Source organism: Populus trichocarpa, chromosome 10 (assembly GCF_000002775.5).
Source record: "Populus trichocarpa isolate Nisqually-1 chromosome 10, P.trichocarpa_v4.1, whole genome shotgun sequence".
Taxonomy (NCBI): domain Eukaryota; kingdom Viridiplantae; phylum Streptophyta; class Magnoliopsida; order Malpighiales; family Salicaceae; genus Populus; species Populus trichocarpa.
In genome coordinates this window covers 10,892,136-10,913,084 of record NC_037294.2, presented here as the reverse complement: position 1 = coordinate 10,913,084, position 20,949 = coordinate 10,892,136, and the positions used below count along the sequence as shown (strand labels likewise).

Sequence of the window (20,949 nt, the reverse complement as noted above, 5' to 3'; positions counted from 1 at the left end):
TGCTGATTATATCAAATTTGGTCCTCAAACTTTTGATTGATATATATATTTTGTTTTGAATATTTATTTTTTAATTTCATCCCTTAGAATTTAATTTTTATATTAACTTTGGTCCCGTTTTTATAATTGTTATTTGTTTTTCCCTTATTATTTTTTAATTAAAATTTTTTATCTGTCAAATTTGGTCCTCGTTCTTTTGATTGTTACTTATTTTATTTGAAATAATTTATAAAATGTTAATTATTATTATTTTAATTTTTTAATTTTTTCATCTTTTAATTTTTTATATTTGATCTCTATTATTTTGATTATTATTTATTTTATTTGAGATAATTTATAAAATTATATTTTTTTTTCAATTTCATTCTCATTCAACTTTTTAATTTGTAAAATTTGTTCATCGGTTTTTTAATAAACTTGAAAAAAATAAAATATTAATAAGTTATTTTTTAACTCATTTTTCATAACATAACAAAATATTAGAAAGTATTTTCCAACTTATTTTTTATTATATTATCAAATATTAAAAAATAATTTATTTTTTAAAAATTAATTTTACAAAACAAAATTATTTTCCAGCAAATAGATAAAATGTGTCCACCAAAATCTCTCGTTTAGCATCGCTATCTTAAGGATATTATGGGGACACACACACACACAAATTAACATTTAAAGGGAGGAGGGGGGACTGATAGAGTCGGACCTGGATCTTTATATTGCTTGTGTTTTTTTCCTAAGAATATCTGTTTGATCGCCGCAACTACGTTACTTGCCTAATGTCTAGATTTGTTAATGGCTATGGTTAGCGTGAGAAAGAAAATAAAGCAATAATCATTTACCTTTCCTTTATTTTTATTTTAAGTACGTAGTTTTTAAAGATGTTTTTTAATTAAAATTTTATTAAAATAATAATTTATATATATATTTTTCTTAATATTAAAATATCAAAATACTTGAATTTTTTTATAAATATATCAATTTGATGTATTTTTATAAAAAAAATAAAAAATAAAAAAACATATTTAACTATAAAAAAACACTCAACTAAAATTTGTTTATTTTATTTTTTTGCTATTGTTGGGTCAATTTCTATGTTTCATCAATATTATTTTGATAACGTTTTAGATTAACAGAAAATGATTATTGCCTGAAATAATTATTAGGTGCCAAAAATTAATAAACATTCTTGTATTCGGCTCCAAACAACCACGGTCGAATTGGGACTGCATCGTTCGGTTTGGCATAGGATAAATTCAGACACGTCTTGTATTTTCTTTGCGAAAGAGAAACGAAAGTTCCTCCCTACCCTTCCTTTATTGAAAAAGTAAATTGATTAAAATCACAGCAACTCCCTCTAGATTCTAGGGTTTCTTTTTTTTTCGTAAACAAAAACTACACAGCAAAAGGGAGCGGTCCGCATCCCCCCCCCCCCCCCCCCCCCCCCCGCTCCTCTAATTTCTCATGCTCCACTCTCTGTCCTTAATTGGTATTCTCTCTCTCCCAAATATCCCAAAAGATCTTCTCTTTCTTTTCACAATCACAACATGCTCTGAACCCCCCTTTTGCTAACAAAAATTCAATCCCTCTTATTCCCTCTCAAATTCACCCAATGCAGCCTTCCAATTCCACCGGATCCAATTCGAATTCCACCGATAACCCCGAAAACCTTAAATCCTCAAAATCACCCTCCACTGAATTCAATGCCACCGCAACAGAAAACAGTCACAATCATGTCGAAAAAAGAAGTGCTAACGTGGATGATGAGTTGGTTCTTGATGTTACAGGCAAAAGCTTGGAATTTGATTTACTAGAAAAATCTGATGATTCAGTTGAGGGTTTGTATTTGTATAAGAATGCCTTTAGTTTGGTGCCCAAGTCGGTGGGCGGGTTAAAAAAATTGAGGACGGTCAAGTTTTTTGGGAATGAAGTGAATTTGTTTCCGGCGGAGTTTGGGAATTTGGTGGGATTGGAGTGCTTGCAAGTCAAAGTATCATCGCCGGGGTTGAATGGCTTGAATTTTAGTAAATTCAAAGGGTTGAAAGAGCTTGAGCTCTCGAAAGTGCCGCCAAGACCTTCGGTTTTGACGATTTTGAGTGAGATTTCTGGGATTAAGTGCTTGACAAAGCTCTCTGTGTGTCACTTCTCTATAAGGTAAGTGTGTGTGTGTCGGTTTCGAATCATGTTATGTTTTTCTATAGTTTAGAGGATTTAGGAATGGAGAAATGTGAAAATCTCAATGAAAGAAATTAAACTGAATCTTGTTCTATCAAGAAAAAAGAAAGGAAACTACATGGGGTAGCTATGTAGTTACAAATTCGAGTCAAATTAAGAATTTTTAATTTATTTTGCTTGCTTTCGATCTAGTAAGAGGTAATTAGTAGGTTAGCAAAAAAAACTTGCTTAGGAATGATGTTATGAATTCCAGTCAAATTATGAAATTATATTTGATTGTTTATTGTTTCGCTGGCATATGAAAAGAAATAATAATACTTTCTTTTTTTTGAGTGAAAACTATCATTTATGTTGGAGATGGTGATTTTAAATGTTGTTGATTATTGTGTTCTTGTAAGAACCGCATTAAAGGGCGGTTGTTGGTGAAAGAAACATTATGTTTGGATCCAATAATCTGATTCTTTTGTTTTGCTCGCCTTTATTGTTATTGTTAGCTTCGGTGATAAAAGAATTCCTTTTCAATTTATACGAGGTAGAATTTTTCTGAATGGAAGTTGGACAATAAAGGTGTTGGCTGTAAGAAATCAATGTGTTGCTGAATGATCACTTCTTTTATGGGGAAAACTTACAACTAAGGATAGGTCTAATAGCGTGTGATGTAGGCTACCACATGGTCTGAAATAAACACCACAAGAATGAATCATGGGCATTGTCTGCTTGACCTGTTATGCTTGCAAGTATGCATTCGACTAGCTTACAGAGTTCTTCATCCAGACCTTTGTAGTTTAGCTTGTGGAGAAAAAAAAAGGAAAACATTTTCAGTCAAATTATCTTTCTAGGTGCCTGACTCCCCTTCTTTCAACACCTCAAGTTTATTATCTATGTTTTGCTTCCATTGTTTCCATGGTGTTAAGTTATAGAATTATCTTATTCAAAACAATGGTAGACATTTTGAGACATCTTTAAAGGGCTTTGCCAAATCCAATGAAACAAGATAGAGTGGCTCTAATGCTTGCTGTTAAAGAAATAGTCAAAGGTTAACTGGTAAAAAATATCAAGGAAGGAGAGAAAACATTGGGAGCAGAGTCACCTTAAAGTGATAAATTAAACAACACCATTGATATGCATCATATTCTCGGAAAGGTAGACAGGACATAATCTTTAGTGTTACCCTTAAATTTTGGCACCCATCTGAATTGTTGGGCCTTGATAATATTTGAGTGCTGTGTAATACCTCTAAGTGAATCTAAAATGAAATTCAGTTTCGGTCCTCTGCATTTCCAAGAAGTTGTTAGTACCAAACTTTAGAGATGTAGTTCTTGAATAACAACTCACAAATTTAGTTAGCTACATACTGCTTATCAGAAATTTGAAAAGAAGAAGAAGAAGAAACAGAGAGATCTGATGTTGTACTTTTTCCTGCAGATATCTTCCTCCCGAAATTGGCTGCTTAAGTAACTTGGAGTACTTGGATCTTTCATTCAACAAGATAAAGAGTCTGCCAAATGAAATAACTTATTTAAATGCCTTGATATCATTAACAGTATCTAATAATAAGTTAGTTGAACTACCCTCAAGTTTGTCCTCATTGCAAAGATTGGAGAGTTTGGACCTGTTAAATAACAGGCTGACGTCACTGGGATCTCTTGAACTTACTTCAATGCATAGCCTCCAGTATTTAAATCTTCAGGTACTTTTCTGTAATGAACTTTTAGGGAAGGTTGTGATTTACATTCAGGTTCCAGATGTGTAATGGTACTTCCACTCGGTTCATTGATTACTCTAGGATGTAATAATCAGCTCTCTAGAATATTACTTGATATGCCTCAAAAATTATGCTGCTGCTACTACTTTACTCAACATGTTATTCTAACCTTTTGCATCAAGCAACTTTAACCATTTCGGTCGTTCTTGTTCATGGCCCATATCTCTGGTCAAAATGCTAAATAATCACGTTCTTACCACATTACTGCACTTTCTCTAGAATCATGTCGATTCTGTTTCTCTGTTAGAACATCTATAATTCGCTCTTCTATTTTTCTTAAAGTTTAAGTTGTTTGTACTTTTTTTTTTGTGATGCTAACTTATACTTTTTTTTTTCTTTTGTTTTTTTTAGTTTAGTGTTTTTCAATACTGTTGTTACACCCTTAAAGCATTCAATGGCACTGGCTGTTTGGTGTGTTTAGATCTTTTATTCATTGCATCTCCTTGCCTGTTGTACTCAAAGCTAGGGGGGAATTGGAGATTTTATCTGGTGACTTGGCCACACCTAATTGTGGTTGCAAGTAGTTCATTCTTGATATCGAGAACATGATGGTCATGCAACATTTTATAGGATATGGCACGAGCATTTTAAATTTTTGCTGGAAATCATTTTGATATGTCAGCAAACTCTGTAATGGAAGGGTGGTCCTGTGGTTAAATTACTTAAATTTTTATACTTTCGTGGGTTCAAAGTTTGGATGGCCAAAACCTATCATGTTTATTGATCTTCTTAATGCTTATTGTTTTCAAGAACAATAGGCTACTCAGCTGTTGTCAAATACCTTCATGGATATGCTGCAAATTGGAAGGAAATGGAAAGGACTTATCAAATGATGATTTCATTAGCTCTTCAGTTGAAATGGACGTGTACGAAGCCTCCTTTCAGGACGATGGCAATAATTTTTCTTGTAATGGTGAGGACTTTTGAATCACTTTCTCTTTATATACTTGAAAAGCTTTTTATTATGGATGTCTTGGGTTTTTTATTCATTGGCTCTACTTTGTGTCAAATGAACTTTTGATGATCAAGAATGTGATGCAGGTTCCAATCATGCTGCATCAAGCATAGTGACTGTGCCTTCATCAAACAGCAGATGCTTTGCAACTCGGAGGTCCAGTAAGCGGTGGAAACGGCGACATTATTTGCAACAAAAAGCTCGTCAAGAACGATTAAACAACAGCAGGAAGTGGAAAGGTGAGGGCCATGCTGAAGCTTTGGATCTGAAGGAAAGTGAAAGTTTCAAATTGAACAATCTTGATGTCCGTAACTTCGAGATTTGTGAAGAGGGTATATCAGACATCGCAGGTCTGGATGATGATGATGATGGCGAAAAAGTTGAACTTTCTGGAGAAGCTGAAGTCGAAAATCTTCTTATCAGTGTTGAAGCTGATAAAATCAGCTCAAAAAAGGGTGTGGAAAGCTGCTCATGCGACCTTGGGTCTATAAATAAAAATGAGGAAGAAGTATGTTGTGTGCAAGATGAATCTCTAGGCCCTTTACAGGGTGAAGCTGGTAGTCAGGATGAAAATCCATCTTCAGAAAAATCCAAAATCACCTACAAGTCAAAAAGGCATTATGATATGGATCTTGATAATCCAAAACCATGTAAATGTCGGAGACCAACAGAAGATAGCTCAAGATTGTCTCGCAAATATAGCAACCTTTCTTTTTGCAGCATTGAGGACCGACTACCAGATGGCTTTTATGATGCAGGACGTGACCGACCTTTCATGCCACTGAGGAATTTTGAGCAAATCTTGTCTCTTGACTCACGCGAGGTCATTCTTTTGGACAGGTCAACTCTTATTCAAGACATGCTCATACAAAACACGACTGCGCTATTACTGTGTGGTTAGATAATGCTTATTTAGTGTTAATGACTGTGGTTGCTTATTGTTTCTTTTAGGGAGAAGGATGAACAGTTGGATGCAATAGCTCTCTCTGCTCAAGCATTGGTGTACCGTTTGAAGAGATTAAATGGTTCTACCAAGGAGAGGAATAAGGTTGCTGTTGATAACTTGCAGATTGCATCATTGCTTGCACTTTTTGTTTCTGATCATTTTGGGGGCAGTGATAGAAGTGGTGCTGTTGAAAGGACAAGAAAAGCAGTGTCTGGTTCAAACTACAGGAAGCCTTTTGTTTGCACATGCTCAACTGGAAATAATGAAAGTATCAGCTCTGCTGGTAAACAGACTTTGGAAACTGTAGACGATATTTTTTTCTCCGATCTCTGTGAGAGATCTTTGCGATCTATTAAAGCAAGACGAGGTTCCATTGTGATTCCTTTAGGGAGCTTGCAGTTTGGTGTTTGTAGACACAGAGCGTTGCTAATGAAGGTAATTCTTGTCTTGCATTTTCTTTCAATATTACTTGTTGAATAATTATGTTACTTGCAGTACATTTTCAGTTATTAATAGAAATTGCTCCAGTATCTATGTGACCGAATGGATCCTCCATTACCTTGTGAACTTGTCCGGGGTTACTTGGACTTCACGCCACATGCGTGGAATGTCATTCTCAGCAGGAGGGGTGATTCACTGGTCCGGATGGTGGTGGATGCATGCCGTCCACATGATATTAAAGAAGAAACAGATCTGGAATACTTTTCCAGGTCAGTCCTGCTATTTAAAGTGGTGATGGCAATGTTGTTTCGTTCAATACGATATGCATGCAGATGCTAGAATTTGTATGCTCAAGTCCATAATATCATGCAACATTGATTTTTCCCCTGGTGTGAATTCTTTTATGTAAAGTTAAGTTAGGTAGGAGGTGATAGGGGTGAAAACTTACCCCTGTAAACCTTTGCCTCTTTTAATGTTGTTGGGTAAGACAAACTGTTGCAGGTTAAAATTACAGTAGGGTGACATTTCACCCCAAAAGTGGGGTGGGACATTACTCCCCAGTCACGGGGGTAAGATCCACCCTTAATCTTTTTTCTTGAAATTGGTGCTCATATCTTGTCTCCATTTCCTCTAACTTGATTTCTCTTTCTCCACCCTCTCTCCTTGCTCTCCCATCCAGCCATAGCGATTATCCATGATCTCTCAAACACATCCAACACATATTTCTTGGATTTTTTTTACACGAACTTGCCTATTGCTTAATGCCTTACCTAGCCCTATCTTTCCCATCTGCAAAAAACTGCAATCTCATTCAGCAGTGATGAGCTTGCACTGATCTCAAGTTTCCTATATGATAAATCTGACACTCACAACAAAAGAAAAGAAAGATGACTTGAAGCAATTGTTTTGAAGAATACAAAAGAGATTGTAAGATACGCAATTAGTGTTTGTTATTAAATTATTAATATATGCAAGTGATTTGTGAATGCTACCAAACAAATAGTTTTTTACCCTAAAAAAAATCCATGTTTGGTATTGAGGTAGCTGTTGTGGTTGTGGTTTGAAAAAAGTTGTTTTATAAAAAGTACTTTTAGTTGAAGTTGGGTTGGAAAAATATATGTTTGGTTAAAACTGTGGTTGAACAAAAAGTAGTTTAATGTGTTTGGTTAAGAATGCTTTTGAAATTGAGGTTATAAAATAATTTTAAAAAATATATATTAATATTTATGGTTTTTAATTTAAATATTGTAGATTTAACTATTGCTATTACATCATGAAATAAATCATACTTGATATAAATTTTTTTTTATTGTTCCATTAAACTATCTACAATTCCATTACGTACAAAATTCATCCGACAAGAACTACAAAATTATGTAAAATATTATCAGGAATAAAATTGAGATTACAGTACGAGTAAATTTAATTTACCTTAAACTAATTTTTTTTAAAAACAAAAAAAAAAATTGTTGTTCACGTTCACGTGAACAGTGCTAGTGAAATCAATTAATTGCACTGGTTTTCAAAAAAAAAAAAAAACTGTTCACTAGTGAACAGTGCGACAGTGGAGCATGGCTGCACTGTTCACTGAACAGTCACCACGAGAAGCAGCAAAATGCTGCTTCTCCAAACCTGCAGCACGCCAGTGAAAGTTGGTGGGTCCTACCAAGCAAAATCACATTTTTTTTTTGTTACCAAACGCTGATATGTGTGGCTGTGGGTGAACCTCACCCGCAGCCACATTACCAAACAGCATCTTACACCTTAAAACTTACTCCCTGAATAATTCACGCCCACTCTTTTTCACCCCATACCAAACACAACCTAAACATTGAAGAATATATGATTATTTTGGTGTTTGAGCAGAACTGTTCTGCAGAATTAATATGCAGTTCTAGTGCTATTTAGAGATTTTTTATATTTTGATAGTGTTTTTGTGTCCTGCTTACCATTTTGGCGGGTTCTTTTAAGGGAACTGTAGATTGGAGCGCCTTTTTTGTGATCTGTGTTGCCTGTTTTTCTTTATTGGAATGACTTATTTTCCAGCTATCTTTTGTACAACTACTTCATAATGTTACATGTTTGTTTTTCTTCATCTAAAAATAAACAAAGATTTAGAGGGTAAATTGTGGAAATGGAAGAGCAAAGCGTGCACTATATGAAACTTTAGTTGTTCAATGCACATTCAATTACAGGAGCACACTAAAGCATTTGTTCCCCAAACAAGCTCCAAGAATAAGATTATCTTCTTGGTCAACATTTACTCATCTGCTTATACATTTGATTTCATATTCTCATGAATTTGCTTGTTGCTTCAGGTATGTTCCACTCAGTCGGGCTGAAGTTCCCCTTTCAACCAAGAGCATTACCAGTCCTGGTTGTTCATTTCCTTCTTTGTCAACATCTGATGAGATAGGAAAGGTGGGTTCCAGTACTCTTATTCGGTGCAAATTTGAATCTGTTGAAGCTGCAGCAAAGGTATGTTCAGCTTTTGCAGGCTTGTATATTCATAACCAAGGAATTTCCCCTGTACAACATACAACAATTGCTGGCTCTATCTAATGAACTTTTCTGATGCAGGTGCGTACTTTAGAGGTGTGTGAGGCTTCAGCAGATGAAATTAGGAATTTTGAATATAGTTGTCTCGGAGAAGTAAGAGTTTTAGGTGTGCTACAACACTCTTGCATAGTTGAAATGTATGGACACCAGCTATCTTCAAAATGGATTCCATCGGAAGATGGAAATCCAGAACGCCGCATATTACAGTCTGTTATTCTTATGGAGTATGTTAACGGGGGATCTTTAAAGGTAACTTTATTCTTTTGTTTTTTTAGTTGGCAGATGCAAACATCATAGTAGCAGAACTAGTTACATGCCCTGGCTTTGCTTCTGGCAACTACAAAGATTAATTTTAGTATGGGTAATGGGGTTAGTTTTAAACAACTGCGTGATCTATATTTTAATTTACCTATTCTGAAAAAAAATTTCCTGCAATTTCACAAGACTGCACCTGAAAAACCAACTATTTATTGACAATCAAAACCTACTAATCCCTCATACTTGTACCACATGTCACTCAATGCTTCATCTAATACCCTAACATTAAGTAGCCACTTGTAACAATCCCACGTTCGTAATTTCATATGTAGTATAATTATTTCGCAGAAAATCTTGGCCTTGGTAGTTTGCCAAGGAGAAATAGGATTCACATAGCTTGCCCTAACTAGTGTTTGTCTGAGACATGTTTGAGTTTAACTGTTTTTCTTACATAGTTATCTGTTTTTTTTACACAATTATTTGATTGCTTTCCACATATTTCTTATTGATTATTGCTCTCATGATGCACTAGAATTATGTAGAGGAGTTATCAAAAACTGGCGAGAAGCATGTACCAGTGGAGATGGCATTGTGTATAGCACGAGATGTTGCATGTGCATTGGCAGAGATTCACTCCAAAGATATAATTCATCGTGACATAAAAAGTGAAAATATTTTGATTGATTTGGATAATAAGAGAGCTGATGGCATGCCTTTAGTGAAGCTCTGTGATTTTGACAGAGCTGTGCCACTCAGGTCTCTCTTGCATACGTGTTGTATTGCTCATAGAGGTATTGCACCTCCTGATGTTTGTGTTGGAACACCACGATGGATGGCTCCAGAGGTTTTGCGGGCAATGGATAAACGCAGCACATATGGTCTGGTATGTTGCTTCTCCTGTCTGTTAGTTTGGAAAATCATTAATTCTTAGTGCTTGGCTAGATATTTTTTTTTCTCACGTGATTGTTAACATTTCCATTGCAATATTGTGTTACAGTTATGTGGGTTCCATAGAAGTTTTATGTTTGGAATGAGAGTGATTTTAATCGGTCATTATGTAAACATAAAATTAAACACGTGCATGAAAAATTATAAACACATGCATGTCTTGCTCTCATTACCTTGAATTGAATATGGAGTGGAAGGGAGGATTTTTTTGGATTGTTAGCAATGATGTGGACAAATTTGAATTGCCCTTTAAGGTTGAAGGGATGTGACAGCTGTTTACCAACACCTGTGTAGTCTTTTAAATGGTTTTTATCAACTGCAACGAAGTGTGAAGCTAATTATTACTTCTGCTGTTCAATACTTATCCTCATAATGTGTATTGTCCGGGATTCATAAAATTGAGGGCTTACCTCCATGAATTGGACTGGCTCTACATTCTAAATGAATTGTTATCAGCAAATACCACATCTGAGGAACTAGTTGCGTTGCATATCATCAGATGCAGGATCAAATTTCTGATTTCTCAAAATGCCACCAGTTTTGGTACAAATTTTGATCCCTGTATCAAAACTGTATTAACATTGGCTATGCTACTAAGACGGACTATGCCAAATATGTGCAATCTTTGTGATGAATTTGTGTTGGGCTATGGCCCCATATTGCATGCAAAAACATACTGCTTTCCATATGCTTTAGTTTGTGCATGTTGATAGTATGAGTTGTAATGGGATTTTCTCTTTTGGTTGTAGGAAGTGGATATTTGGTCATATGGATGCCTGCTTCTGGAATTGTTGACTTTACAGGTCCCATATTCCGGCTTACCTGACCTACACATACACGAGCTTCTACAGGTACATCTCACTAGAAACTGAAATTTTCTAATGGATAATTTAGGGTGGTTAACACTTAGATGCAAAAAGATTTTAGTGTTGCCGTTGCATTGCATGCATTACGAATCAGTAAAATCTTTTTTTCCCGTGGTACTATTAGCTTTTTGATCAATGCTTGATTTTGTTACCTCTGGTCTTGAGCTGTTCTTTTATTGGTTTCTCTTGATATAAGCAGTCAGGTAAACGACCACCACTAACTGATGAGCTAGAGGCATTGGGATCCATTGACGAGCATTTGGTGACTCAGTCTGGCTCAGATCTGGAGGGACCTGAGGTTGAGTCAGAAACTCTGAGATTCCTTGTTGATTTATTCTGTCAATGCACCAAGGAAAATCCAGCTGACCGTCCCACAGCTTCAGACATTTACAAATTGTTGCTTGCACGCACAAGCATTAACTAGTTGAAGGAAAGTTGGGTACAATTTTAGATTAATCTTTGGGTAATAGTTTATTCCCAACCCCAAATTTTTGTAGCCTTAGGATGTTATGTTATTATATTTAATATTAAGGCTTCTGGGAATCAAATCTTTGGGTTTTCTCTAGAGTTAGTGTACCATCATTGTAGTTGAAGAGCTAGAATTAGCAGCGTCTTTCAACTTTCTTTGTGAGTAGTGTTCAGGTGATGGGTACAAAGTGGGCTCTTGATGTCTTTTTTTTTTTTTTAATCTGGAGGTCTGTAAATTTCTATGTAGTTCTGTGTCTGATTGTGTCATGTCGCGGCTTTGATGTATTTTTCAATGTAAGTAGGCATTCTAATAAGTTACTAACATTCTCAAAAAGGTAAACAAAGCTTTCGAACTTTGATTTACTTGTTTGGAAGAGGAATATGAACTGGTCATGGTTTTGATTTCTTGCCTATTTTGGGGAGGATATTTTTACTTGTCCTTACTTCTCGCAGGAAGTAGGTTGCTAGACTTCTATGGTTATTTTGCAGGCCTTATGATTTTTCTGTTACTGCATCATCACGTTTAAACTTGTATTGAAGTACCTTGCATCTTATGGTTGATATCCTGGCCAAAGCATTCTGCAGTTGACTGAGCTGAGTTGGGGCTCTGTCGAGAACAGGCCAAGTCAGGATATGTTTTACCTAAAGACTAAATTAATCCGACTGAAGAACGTCTCACCCTTGGACTGATTTTGGTAAAACAGCATGAACAGGCCAAGAAGGAATCGGTGTTCGTTTTGACGTTATATGTGTTTTGCAGGTAATATCCAATCTGCAGTTCATGTTGTTGGGATGTGGCTCCTGGGTAGTGGCAAAAACTTCAGGGCTCGAGCAGAGGAGAATTTTCACACGTTGAACAAATAAACCCTCTATTTTATGATCACATTAACACCGCAAAACCTCCTCGGATACATGGTTTTCCCGTTCTTAAATATGACGGGTTAGAGAAAAGGGTGGGGGCACGTATTCAACTAAAGCAATATCCTAGGAAGTGTTAACCACACGAGTATACCTGACCGTAGAGCTGTTGGCTTCCGAATAGAGGCAGAGCCAGCATGCGTAGATTACTTGTGCTCGACTTTCTACAACCAGGTGTGTGTAATCATGTATCCGTTTCCCACATCTGCAACTGTTTTGGTTAGAGAGAGATGCATGCTGTCTAGATCAAGAGATTATAAAGGAGGGAAAAGTGAGATTTTATGAAAAAATCATCAATCATTCCAACTCGTCATTGCTAGCTGGTTGGTGGCTACCATACCATTTTACACTCTTTCGTCTTTTCAGTTTTGTTTCTTGCGAGTGGGCGCTATATAAATGTGGAAAGGAAATTCAAGGTGCGACCAGCTTCACCTTGTATCAGCGCACTGCAATGCACGAGGAACCGTTCTTGCTGGCAGCTCGACTGCACTGCGCAGTTGCCTAGTTCTATGTAACCATACATCAGAAAAAGGATGCAAGTTTGCTAACGCAGAAAGGGAGTGAAATGTTTCTCGTTACTGTACATGGTTGCGGTCATCTAACAATACTGTATGGCCGGGGACCATTCAAGCTACATCACCTCACTGTACCCTAAATTCTGCTTGCCGAGAAAGACCAGATGGGAAGATACAAGAGTTTTCAATAATCTAGGCTTATAGGGGTTACTAGAAAACAAAAACGCCCCTGTCCCTCCCTCTGTGCGTGTATGTTTATGTAAAGTTGCCGTGAAAAAAATAAATTCACCAGCAGAAGGACACCAGGTACATAGAGCCGCGGTCCCTCGATCAAGATCCTCATTGGGTTGTTGACACGCGTGTTTCGACGTATCTAAGCATTTTAGGCCCACGAAATATGGGCCGCATATTAATGTCTTTTTGGCCCAGAAAAGGCCTCTCGTCAACATGAAGATTTAATAATTTAGATCGTTTGATTTTTTTCTTACATTTTTATTTTTTTTATAAATTTAAAAATATAAAATTAATTTATGAATAATTAGCCTTACATATCTTTTTTTATATTTAAAATTCACATGAATTATTTTTTAACTTTTCGATATGGAATAATTATATATAGTCTATATTCACATAAATTATTTTTAACTTTTCAATATGAGATAACTATTCTATATTTTATCTTTTTATAGCTTACATTTATATGTATTATTTTTTTATGTGAAATAATTATATATGACTATATCTACATGACTTTTTTTTTAATTTTTTTTAATATGGAATAATTATACTATACTTAACATTTTTTTTATAGCCCATATCTATAAGATTTATTTTTTAATTTTTTAATATGAGATAATTATATATAATTTACATTCACATGAATTTTTTTTAAGTATTTGATGTGGGAAGTATACCTCAGTTCACATTTTTTTTTTATACCATAAATCTATGAATTATTTCTGAACTTTTCAATGTGGAATAAATATACTACACTTTATTTTTTTTATAATCTACATTCATATGAATTATTTCAAAAAATTTTTATATGGGATATTAAAACCTCAAACATTTTTTTTTTCTATTAACCTGAGTCAACCTATATGACTTGGGACCCAGCTCCTTGGCTGGATCAATCCCTGACCGAGTTTAATAACTATAAAATATACAATAAATAAATAGATGGGTTGTTTTATTTTGTATGCATTATCCACCAAGACTCATTTCAGTGCTTACTTTCATATTTAATATTTTTTTCTTTTCAACTCCTTTAAGATTTGTTTTTCATTTGTCATTAAATTTTATTTCTTTATAATTTCATTCTTCCTAGTTATGTTAACATAGTTTTATGTGTTGAGATCTATTTTGATTTGCATGTTGTTTTTATCAAATATTTCATATAATATTTCAATATTTACATATTAGAATTTTAGGTTATTGTTAAAAAATATAAAGGATAAAGGAGCAAAATTGATATTAAAAAAACAAAGGTTTTTTTTTTCATTTAAGGCACGAAAAACTTCAATTTGATTCTTAAAATTTCAATTTTATACATTTGGTCTTATTCTTTTAGTTTTTTATATTTTTATCCTAAACTTTATTTTTCATCAATCATTAAACTTTCATATAGGAAAGAGAAAATATCTTATTAGTCACACTTCAATCATAAAAAAAATAATTTTGGTGTTAATGAGTTGCGAGTTCAATGGAGATGGTGTTTTTCATTAACCATGCTGGAAACAAGTAGATCATAATATAAAAAAGAAATTATTTGACTTGATTTTTATTTTTTAAAGTGATTCGAACGTGTTTGGGAATGGAAATAGGTTTATTGAGAGACTTTTAGAATGTTTTTGATGTGTTTTTTTTTATGAAAGCAAATTGAAAATTAATTTTTTAGAGACTAAAAACTCAAATCTCTAAAAATTATATTAGTAAATGACACATCGGTTTGCTTAGGTGAACAATGTGCATTCCAATCTTTTTTCTAAAAAAAGTTTAGATGGATAATGTTTTAAACAAAACAAGCACAAGGTCATGGGCTCTTGTTTTTTTAGTCCAAACGCATGGCCTGACCTTTAATGCCTAATAATACTTGATTTTTTTTATATTTGTTTTTGTTTTGGTTTTTCATTTTAGTTTTTTTAATTAATATCTTTTAAATTTATCTTGTTTAACTATTATCTCATATTAAGTAGTCTTTCAAAGAGTTTTTATAATTTCACAATACATCAAAGAAATTATTGTATTTAATTTTTATTTTTTTGGTTAAATTTTACATAAATCTATTATATTTGTATTATGCATTTATTTCATGGATAATCATATGTATTTATCAATCAAACTAAATCTTGGAGATAAATGTAAGAAAAATATATAAAATAAAAGAACAATCCTAAGTTAAATATTTGCATTTTTATCTATCTTTTACCTTTTGTTACAAAGATCAACTTCTTGCTTTGTTTTTCAATTAGTGTTTACAATTTTTATTTACGTGTCATTTAATATTTTTTTTAATTCATTGTATTAAACATATACAATATCTTTTAATTCCTCTATGACACAAAATTCATGATTCTGATAAAACATATTCACACTGTTAACACCTTCTTCTTTTTTATATTAAATTTAACTTGAATTAATTCTACCCGCAACATAAGACACATGGCATATATACAAAAAAAAAAAAAAAAAAAAAGAGAGACGGAGAAAGTAGAGGTATATTTTTATTTGTTTCTTGTTATTAGAGTACATAATTTTACTTTCTATCTCTATTTTTTAAACTAAATACAATTTTATCTTTTTCTATATCAATTATCTTTATTCTAAAATATTAGTCAAATACAATCACAATTAAAGAGAATCGGCACATTTTATATGCATGAATTAATAAAAATTAATTCTTAATATCTAAAATATATATTTTAAAATTTCTATCTTGATATGTACTTCTTCTTAGGGATTTTTAGAGCACTGTTTTCCATCTTCTTCCATTCGTGTGTAATCATTACCTTGATTTTAAAAAAATATTAAATATCAATAACAAATAAATTAAGGGGAAAATAACTATCTATTCAAAGAAAAAGCTAACTAAAAACTGTAGCATTAACTTACTTTTCAATTTTTTTTTTGATAAAATCACTTTTAAATCAAGGCATTCATACAAATATGAATTTAATGATAATTTTTTAAAACTCAAAAATTATAATATTAATATCTAATTAATATACTTTTACCACACTGATTTAGTTTGGAACGTTTAATCCAAGACTTTTAACTACATCTTTTTTTTTAACCGCTATTTTATTTGTAATCCACAAAGTATCCAAACATCGATACTTTTTATATCACTGAAGTTTCTACTTTAATTTTCACAAAAATAATTCTCAACTAATAATTTAATAATATCATGTGTTAATAAAGTATATTACTAATTGTAGTCAAGATAATAAAATGACTCTTTAGTAATAGATATTAAATACTAGAAAAATATGCACAATACTTTACCTAATTGACATCAAAACTATAGTATTTAAGCATCCAAGTATAATTATAAATGCCACGATGTATTTGAATTTCCTATCATTTATTTTTTTAACGTTTTTTTAGGAAAGAAAATAATATAACCTCAAGCACATATCTTAAGGTGCAAACTTGTATATGATATAAAAAACTAAATATTTTTCCTTGTGAATTCTTTTGACTAAATTGAAATTATAAACTTAGTTTTCACATTCATAAACTGACTTCAATGTGACATGAATGATCATATAACAAGAAAAAAAAGAAAAAGAAAAACTATATCACCTTTTATGCACGAGAGTATTTTGAGACGAAGAGATAAAGAAATAGAAAAATTTACTTGGTTTGGAACTTTGGAGGAGTAAGAAATATTATCTTTAAAGTGTTTATTTATCGTATTCAAATAACATTATCAAAATATAATTAAGCCCCTAAAATCTCAAATAAATAAATATAAAATACAAATATAAAAATACATTCATGAGTATTAGTTTTGTGTAATAACAAATTTTGATAAATCACTTGAAACCACAATAGAACTATAAAAAATTTACGAAAAAACATTCATGTTCTTAATTAAATAGAATAATTGTTATTAAATTTAATTTCACCGGTAATTTCTATCAATCAATTAAACACAAAAATTAACAAGATATTAATTTAAAAGATTTTATTTTGTTTCTTTTAATATGCAGGATTATGAATTCATAAGACGTATTATAGTTTTTTTTTCTTTTAATATACAATATTATAAACTTATATGTAAGACATATTATTAATATTAAGTAAAAAAATAGTTTTTTTTAATGATGATATTAGAACGGTGAAGTTTTTAACCTGATAGATAAGGATCTCTTTATTAAGAAGAATTTTTTTTAAATCTTAGACAGACTAAATGTTAAAAAACACATTTTCTTAGTTTATATTAGACTAATAAACAATGTAGCTTACTTCAAGTAAGATGTACTAGGGTGCTAATACATTCTATTTATATAATCAGATCCATTATCTAGACTCTGATACCAATTAAGATTTCCAGTAATCAAAATTATAAATGGTGACTTTTTTTTTTTTCACTAACATAATTCTCAATGATTCAAATCCAGGGGAATGATCATTGTGACGCCGCATGCGTGAAATAATAACATGCAATTTTTACTCTATTTTTTTTATCAGATTGTAGCATGCACAATATAATATAAACAAGTGCTATTTTGTGCGGCTCCTCTTGTTTTTTTTGTTTTAAGATGTTTTTTTAATTTTTTTTTTGTTATATTTCATGCGCTTGTCTATTTTTTATTACATAATTAAACAAATAATGAATTAAAATAAGTTTTCATCTTCAATGTTTTTTTACATTTTTATTAGAATTATCATTCCTCAAAAAACTTTTCTGTCAAAATTAGCCTCGTTTTATTAAACGTACGCGTCTTCTCAGCACGCAATATATTTTTTTCTTGGTGGTGAAAAACGCAATGCTGATGACTAACATCTTTTTATTGAAAAAAATAATAATTTATTTCATCCCGCGGCAAAGCGTAGCCACTACACCAAACCTCTAAAAGGAATGTTATCATAAATGAACCCGACCATGAACCGATGAAGCTCCCAAGTCATTGATGTTGTGGTTCGACCAGTGGATTGTAAATATTATTTATATATATTGTGTTGGAATTTCCTAAATAAATTAATTTTCTAGTCTAGTAGTTGACGTATCTTTTTTATTGTTCATAAAAATGGGGTTCGGATCGCAGCAGCCACGTGCCTTTTTCCATTTGCTTGTGTCGACATATGGCCAGGATATTTATCTACATATATTCATTGCAAACAAGTCGAGCCACATCGCTAGCGGCCAGCTGGAGAATTGTTTTTTTTTTGACAGGTGGTCTTCGGTTCGATGCTCAAGCAAACACTTAATTCTATATGTTTTTATTTAAAAAAAAAAAATTAAATTTTTTTCCATCTAAATAATTTTTATATATATAGTTTTTGATTGTTTTAATGTGCTAATATAAAAAAAAATTAAATACTATTTTAATATATTTTTATGTGAAAAAAACTTTAATTTTTTTTTTTTTGTGACTAGATGAATGCAAATATGACCCCTCTCGAATTTCACAGCTGATTCATATTTGCAATTGGCACTTCAACATGAGTAATAGCGCGCAGACCGAGCAAACAAGTGTCTGGTGAAGTCGAGATACACACACACACACACTTACATATGATTCGAGCTAAAACTAGCTAGGGTCTAAAATATATATATGGCAACAACTAGTTCAACAAATATAGGCTTATTATGTAATTCATCGATCCTTGGCAGTCTTGATCATCGAGAAGTTGGGTGAAGATATGTGGCAGACCTTTATTAACCGATACTAAGGTAATTTAAATCTCAAATGGGAATCTTTGAGATTTTGTGAGGGGCATGTGCATGGCCACTGCATCAAATCATGATTCTTGCATGAAACTCCTTGAATCCGTGCTTCATATGTTGTGGTTTAGCGTGGCAACCATTTATTTTGGAATAGATGCTATACTGGATTTTAAAACTATATATCTTATTCTCTAATCCAGTTTCTATTAAATAATAAATTACTATATGTTTGATTGAATGCAACGTGATATAATATAATTGAATGTGTAATATTGTAATGAAAAAGAATATAATATAACGAAATGGGATGGTTTATTATATTCATTTGTTTGGTTCCAATGTAACGAGTGCGCGTACAAAGTTTTATTTCAATTCTTGCAAGTTTTGAAAATAGTCATTGTAGTCCTTTATAATAATTTTTTTTTACAATCATGTCCTTGTAACATTACTCTTCGTCACATAATAGTTTATTACATGGTTTTTTATATAATGCTTGAGATGTAATAAGTCATTATATGTAATTGTAATGATCTATTACATTATAATTTTAAAAATCACATCATCAAACATAAGAATATAAGAAGTCATGATCGTATTTTATAGTCCCTTAATTATATCTAATTATCAAACGTGTAATTAGTTTACACAGTATTTTAGGACGAAATATATATTTTAATTCGTAGGCTACTGACAATTCATTGATTTTAGAAAGTATTCAGCAACCAGGCAGATCAATTATTGGCACAAGGCAATGTCAGGTATGCTAAAATGGAGAGAGGGGCTGCATAAAAGCCAAATCAAGAGATGGTTACAAGCATGTCAGTATATTATCTGGAACATTTACGTACAACCATATGTAGATATCAGATATGATCCTGCATAGATACCGAAAGAAATGCCCATCTCTCTCCTGCAAACCTTTCAGTAAAACCGCACTTAGATTGCTTTCTTATTCTAAGAGAGAGAGACATTTGTTTAAAATTTGCAACGCTATATATATATATACACAGAGAGAGAGAGGGAGTCGGAGGAGATTAAAAAAGAAAAAGATCAATCTACAGATTACCAAATAAAAAAAATTAACTGTATTTTAATTATTTGCCTCGCATTGTCTCGATCGTAGCCGATTGTACAAATTTCATATGTAAGCAATCTAAACCAGAGTGTTGCGCATATATAACATCGTATACTACTACTACTTAACTGCAATGTCATATATATATATATATATGTGTGTGTGTGTGTGCGTGTGTGTAATGATCACACAAGCTTAATTAAGTTATTTGAATTGTTAGTTTCTGGTTAATTAGTTAAGGGTTTTGTCGTCAGGCATGAGCTTTTTTTTGGGTGCAGAGGCATGAAGAATGAGATTCAATCAAGTTATTATTCCAAGCTTGATAAATTAATGAAGTAATTCATCAATACAATATTAATTTGTATAGTTAACTAATAAAATCGTTGGGCACCGAGTATCTAAGATATGTAGATATGCGCAGAATATATATATATATATATATATTAGCTATAAAACCCTAGATGAAGGGAGATAACCTATAGTATGGGGTTTAATATTGAAGTGTTGAGTGTTTATAATTGGCCCACATCAGCGTAGGTACAGTTAACTTGCTTATGATAGAATGCATCCATATCGCAGGAAGAATATAACAGCCAAAGGGAATCTATTCCAAGAAAGAGAGGGGATTTTGAAAGCAATGATCATCTATTGGATATATAAAATAGATATGTTGAAATCAGAAAAAGGGATTCATTTGGAATCTTGAAATCGGTAAATGATATCTCAAAAGGCCAAGGCAAATCTAATCAGGGTCTGGGAACACAGATCGATCAGCCATATGTTAGGTTATAATTGAATCGCAACATCCATGAAACTTTTTTCTCGAGAATGGCTCATGGCGTTGCTAGCTAGCTTATGCACTTGGTTCCATCATCACACCAGGTGCAAAAGGGCTTCTAAAACAAAAGAAAAACCTAAACAAACAAGTCGTTTTCCTGATTTTCTAGATCAGATATATGTTTATAATTAATTAACAACTACACGCAGCAGCTGGCACCAACCAGGTGTAGGATCGGCAAGTATCCAAGATATGGCAAGTTTGCAAAGAAAAGGGTTATCATCAGCGAACAAAGAAAAGATGCTTATATGGAATTGGGATAAATACACATCACATTATCGTCAGAGAGAGAGAGAGAGAGAGAGAAACAAGCAGCAATGAGAGATTCA

At 32.6% G+C, this 20,949-nt stretch overlaps 1 protein-coding gene across 1 annotated transcript; it reads left to right on the top strand.

Annotated features, from left to right (window-relative positions):
- Window positions 1–1,381: 1,381 nt before the first annotated feature.
- Window positions 1,382–11,791, top strand: LOC18102507 (uncharacterized). The gene is made up of 11 exons (XM_024610208.2): window positions 1,382–2,151; window positions 3,598–3,862; window positions 4,688–4,850; window positions 4,979–5,732; window positions 5,844–6,273; window positions 6,367–6,548; window positions 8,598–8,757; window positions 8,860–9,087; window positions 9,629–9,979; window positions 10,794–10,895; window positions 11,110–11,791. The coding sequence occupies exons 1-11, from the start codon at window positions 1,610–1,612 to the stop codon at window positions 11,332–11,334; spliced, it is 3,402 nt and encodes a 1,133-aa protein (XP_024465976.1). The 5' UTR covers window positions 1,382–1,609; the 3' UTR covers window positions 11,335–11,791.
- The last annotated feature ends 9,158 nt before the right edge of the window (window positions 11,792–20,949 follow it).